Here is a 5,951-nt window from a genome sequence, read left to right as displayed (position 1 = left end):
CGAAACCTGCACCGCGGGCCATCGGTGCGATTAGAGGCAGGAAACGTGGATATCCCCAAACAAAGGACTCCGTCATTAAACACAAATAAACGGAGGCTCCTAACAATGGCCCGCTGCCCGCTCCATATCCCGCACCATGCGCACTTTCAAGTCACAGAAGTGAAAATCCTGCTTTGATCTGGTGTCAGCGGCCAGGGCTCAGCTGGGCCGTATCTATGAGTGACTGAGCCTCACGGACAACAGCCTATTTCTACTGTGGTCCACACTGTGACTTATTAATGTGATGCAAGGGGTTTATTTATATATTTATTTAAGGATTAATCTTTATAACTTATCATTACTCTCATTTTATATACATATATTACGCAATATATTACGCCTTTCCCAAGTCTGCCTTCGCACAGATGCCCCTGTGCTACCTCACTGACGCTCCATACCCGTGCTCTTAAGATTTTTTTAATGTAGCCTACACACTTGGTTTTTGAGTAAACAAAAAAAAGAAGATTTAAAACCTCACGTGGAATAAAATACTATACTTTTGTAGTAATGAGGACAACGTACTTGGTGTGAGTGTCTGATCAAAGACTGATGCCAGAATCACTCTCGCGCTAATCCAGGCCTCTTTTGACTTGTGATTGGTCAGGATGCTCTTCCTCGTGCCTGTAAGTGACATCACAGCCCTCCCGCCGCAGCTACAGCGCAGCCTCAAAGGATGCACGACTTTTCCGAAGACGCACCTTCTCTTCTGCTCGCACACATATTCCACTCAAGCTGGACCCGGACTAAGTCTCCCCGAGCTAAGGCACGGTTTTAGACTTAACGATTCCAACCGGATGTCACGCCGTTATAACTCTTGGAGCTAAACTGTTAAGTGGCGTAGATGCGTCGTGCGTAAAGGTGGTCGGTGGCTGAAGTCCTGTCCCACCTGCCACAGCTGTCACTGCTGGTCCCGATCTTGACTATGTGCCTGGTCTGGAGCCATGGAGGACGTACTGATCGATGTTGTGGGAGAAGGAGTGAAGGAGCCCGCGGAGGACGGATCTCAGGACAAGTCCACCCCAGAGGATCCCGGTGACTGTTCCACTACCCCATGCTCGCCGCCCAAACCCAAAGGACCCACGTCCGTGAAGCCGCCATACTCGTACATAGCACTGATCACTATGGCAATCCTTCAGAGTCCAAAGAAGAGACTGACCCTAAGCGAGATCTGCGACTTCATCAGCCACCGCTTCGCTTACTATCGTGAGAAATTCCCCGCATGGCAAAACTCCATCAGACACAACTTATCGCTCAACGACTGCTTTGTGAAGATGCCCCGGGAGCCTGGCAACCCTGGGAAGGGTAACTACTGGACTCTAGACCCCAACTCTGCGGACATGTTCGAAAACGGCAGCTTCTTACGCAGGCGTAAACGTTTCAAACGGCAGCATTTCCGATTTGAGGCGCTGAAGGAGCAGCCTCTGGAGCCCAGCGCGATGCCTGGATTTACGCACGCGTACGGGCTTGGAGCGGGGGCTGTACCGCTGCCCGGACTGGAGCTGTACCCTTATTTCCAGCATATACCGTCGCAGTGTCCTGCTTCCATCCCGCCCGTCAGCAGTCTACTACCAGCGCTGTCCAGCTTTTTTTCCCGAGGTGCACTTTCAGCAAAGGCCCTGCTGCACGCGCAGCCTGTGGCACGGTGCGCACCATACTCCACTCCACTGGGCCATGGCTACGGTCCCCCGCTCTTCTCCCCTACGGCTCCCCAACTTCTCTCGGTGCAGGATTATCACAAAATCCAAGAAGAACGCACTGTGGCCGCTTTGCAAAAACAGTGACGTGCGCGCACAGACTATTCTCAGGTAACGGACTTTATCGGGACTGCGCCAATCAAACGGCCGAAGAACGCTGTAAATAGAGACTTTTTACTTTCTTCTCTTGAAATAAGACTGTTTTTATGAAAATATTTAATTCAGCATTCTTTTCCTAGCCTTGTCTAAAAAAATTAAATAAAGCTGGATGTTCAAAGCTTTGTTTACTCTCAGCATTAATTTATTTTGTGCGTAAGGCACAATTTTCAAATGTCACTTTCACTTGTCATGTTAATAGTCTAGGCCCAGAAATGTCAATGTCTTAGGTGTAGAACGAGTTGCTCCTGGTTTACCACATCATCACTGAGATTAAACTCGCATTGAAGCTCATGTCCGCACAACCCATAGATTCAGATTAAGCTCTGTGTTTACATGGCAATATCGTGGGTTAACTATAGATGCTCAAGTCAATATTAAGATGTTCGTGTCTGTTGGTGTAGCCATTACTGGGCCTTACGCGTATCATGTCAGGCTGTCAGAAAAGCCACATCTGACATGACACGTTCAGGTGCACATTGGTTCCGGTGGATTAGTGTGTGAAATCTTGATGCTGCGCTCCGTGTGGCCTCAGCGCTGCAGGCCTTCAGTCCGGGGCCGAAAGTGCGTTCACTAAATATGCCGCAAATCAGGTCGTTTCAATCTTGCTATTGTGTCATATAGGCTCTTGATCATTTCATTTTGTATTCAGGTCTTTTTGCTTTAAAAATAATGAATGCATTACAAGGCTAAATAAAACAAATAGCCTACCATAAAAAATAAAAAAAATACATCCTTAAATAGTCTTCCATTAAATCCATTTGAATTTAAGCATTTGCTCTAAATCCTGACAGCTATAATGTTAAAAAATCAATACAGACGGCCTTTTGCAACAGCATATGTTATTATTGTTCTACAAACATATTGGAAACATGCCTAAATAAGTTAGACAAATAAGACAAATGGTGTTTTCAGCTGAGAGACTCATATCGCTCCAAACAGCGCCTGATTTTGAAATCTGTTATGGAATTTTAACTGTTCCGCAATATTTAATGAATTATCCTTTGAGCAACGGAGCATTTCTTAATTAAATAATGCAACAAATGATTAAAATGATTTACCCCAAAACAACATGTGGTGTAAGCTATTTTTCTTTTTTTACCCCACAGTAAATGTACTTCACTGTATCAACAATCATATGTTTTTGCCTCTCATAATTCGCCAGACATGATGTATTTTTCTCCTCAGTTCCAGTTTGGTCCACACGTCGAGTTACAGTAGTCCAATAATTGCATGTTCTGAGGCATGGAAGTATTTATTTAATTCTGCTCTAAGCTCGATTTAGTTGGATTACCGAGCCGAGGTCCACACCACACGCACGGGCTCAACTTGATCCAAATGAAGAGATTGGTACCTGATGGGAACTCTTTTCACATTCTTCCACAGAACTGGACTCAGCTCAAGTTCACTCTGGTTTTGAGGTTTGTGGAACTTGACCAAAAATCTAATATTTCAAAAAGCCTGGTCAAGATAATTTAAAGATTAATATCATGAACACTTTCCTCTGTAAACATGTGATAATAATAAATCTGAAGAGTGTGCAGCGACAGAATAAATCAGTTTGTATATTGTTCCTTTATATTTCAGCATAAAATTCCAAATATACAAGGTTTAAATCTTGTGATCTTGAAAATGTAATAAATTAAAAGGTTTTTGGTTTCATTATAAATATATATTTCTTTCCTATACACAAATTACATTATTACATTGCGCCTCTATCGTTTACATCCATAGCCAGATGTGTATGAGGTTGACGCACATTGACCAAATGACAAAAATGCACGTAAATACTGCATTGTAATACTTTATTGATATATATATATATATATATATATATATATATATATATATATATATATATATATATATATATATATATATATATATATATATATATACAGCCAGAATGGCAGTAGTATCTGTGAATGAATCAATCAGTAAATGCCATAAAATAATTTCAATCTTTCCAATTACTAATTTACATTGTAAACAGTTGCTAAAGTGCATTCATGCTTCCCATATATTTATATGAATATAAACATTCGCTTTCAAAAGCAATAAAATATGTTTTGTCATAAGCAAATCATTTTTGAGTAATTATTGTATTTATTTATTTATCAACAGAATTAATTATAAATTCTTATTGCATTTTGACCGTGCAGACGGAAATATATCGAATGAATTTATGAGAACATTTTGATGCTTTTTTGTTGCAAACTAAAATGTGAGTGTGATCAGAGCTCTTGCATTATGCAAAATCACAGCATCAATGATCACAATAATCACAATAATCCGATAAACCTGTGGGATTGTCTTTGCTTGTTGCAAAATATTGTTTAAAATTTCCTGAATCACATTTATTTTGACCTTGATTTACCCAATATACCCACACTGATCGCTGCTTTGGAGCAGTCGAGTTGCTCTGTGAAATAATAAAATCGTGTGCAGCCGTTAGACTAGTGGTTAAGGCGGATGCACAAATGGAGCAGCACTGTTCTGTCCTCAGTGTTGTGGGTTCAAGTCCCACTTCTGCAAAATGCCTCTCAGCACTCCCTTTCACCTTGTGCTGTCCCATTAAATGATAGATCCTACGGAAGACCCTTAAAAAAATAAAGTTTTACTTATGTTTGCAGTGTGCCATTGTGAGCTTCAGTGGGGAGTGTTGGTGTAAAGAGAAGCACACACTGCTCAGTGTGTCCAGATGAGCTGTGAGCGAGACCTCTGTTTCTAATGAGCTCCAAAGACATTTGATGAAGTAAGCCTCCTGAGGTGCTGGAAGGCTAGGATTAGGACATGGATAAACACTGAACACTGTAACAGCGACTGATTGGCAGCCAGAGAGGGGAGTAGGGGTCAGCGTCTGGGGAGGGGAGTCCGTGCACCTGATAAAATAAGCACAGCAGCACACTCTCCAGCTATGTGTGGTGAAGGACTAGAGCACATCAGTTTTCTTTCTCAAAGAGCAACAAGACGCCTTAGGTCTACTTTGTGCGTCACTGAATGTGACATTCACATTATTAATTTTCATTACCAAGGTAGAACTTAGGTTACCACTTAGAAGCTTTTTATTATCTTCCATTTTCCATTCAAAGTGAGTGAGTAGTCTGTGAATGTCATTGTGTTTGGTGGATTGTGTCACCAGAGAGGTTTGGAGATAGCAGAGACCTGGCTGACTGGTGAGATGAATAGGTTTCATGTGAGAATGGAAGTTCCACCACATTCTGCTGCCTCCGTGTGGACGTCATCTGTGAGTCGTCACAACTCATGTTTCTCTGATGTGGAGCTCTTTGTCTGTGGGAAAAGTGTGAGGACTCAGTCAGAAGTCCGCTCATGCCGAACAGCGCTGTCGAACTTTCTTTCCCCACTGTGAACGCCAAACCAAACAGGCAAGACAAACTCATCGCTAGAGCAGCGCCTCACCATTCAGAAACACAAACGTCTAGCAAAGGTTTTACCAAAAACGTGACCTCATCATGATGCAGGAAAAAAAAATCATTTATGTGGTTGCTTTTTATAGTTGCAATTATTGACCCACAACATACCTTTTCCTATGTTTTTTAGGGGGAAAAACAAACTTACAAAATCTTTATTCACCTGTATTGTCTCTTCATGGGCTGCAAATGATTGTAGCTTAACAATGTTCCTTTCAGGGTATTGATCCCATCATTTCTTAAACTGAGGTGAACACTATTTTACCACAGCGTTCCAAGCCCATACCCCATTTTTACTCATGTTGTTAGATTGTTGGCATTGCACTGCTGTGGTGGAGCCTTGGAGCACGTGCAGGGCAACAGGACTCATCATTGTGACTTCAGATGCACTCCTGGTTGGTGCTTGTTGTTCATCTCAATGAAGATATGAGTCATTATAGAATGGAGGGGGGAAAAAGAGATGACCCTAAGTTGGAGAAAGTGGCGCACTGCATTGTGGGAGGACTCCTGCCTGAGCAAAAACAATGTCTGTGTTGTTTCAAGTGCTCTGAAATGCATCATTTGAAACACTTCTAAAGCATTTTCCACTCTTCTCGCAGCGCGTAAAGAGGCTGCCTCACAAATCATCAGA

General features: G+C 42.3%; 1 protein-coding gene across 1 annotated transcript; it reads left to right on the top strand.

Moving 5' to 3' along the window:
* The first annotated feature begins 724 nt into the window (after window positions 1-724).
* On the top strand, window positions 725-1,929 carry foxd7 (forkhead box D7). The gene has a single exon (XM_079565110.1). The coding sequence runs from the start codon at window positions 981-983 to the stop codon at window positions 1,818-1,820; it is 840 nt and encodes a 279-aa protein (XP_079421236.1). The 5' UTR covers window positions 725-980; the 3' UTR covers window positions 1,821-1,929.
* Window positions 1,930-5,951: the final 4,022 nt, after the last annotated feature.

This window comes from Gobius niger, assembly GCF_951799975.1.
Source record: "Gobius niger genome assembly, chromosome: 10".
NCBI classification, from domain to species: domain Eukaryota; kingdom Metazoa; phylum Chordata; class Actinopteri; order Gobiiformes; family Gobiidae; genus Gobius; species Gobius niger.
This window is presented reverse-complemented; position numbering and strand designations above follow the sequence as displayed.

Bases quoted from the DNA above. Each gene is read 5' to 3' on its own strand.
- foxd7 (XM_079565110.1), top strand. From the start codon at position 981: ATGGAGGACGTACTGATCGATGTTGTGGGAGAAGGAGTGAAGGAGCCC.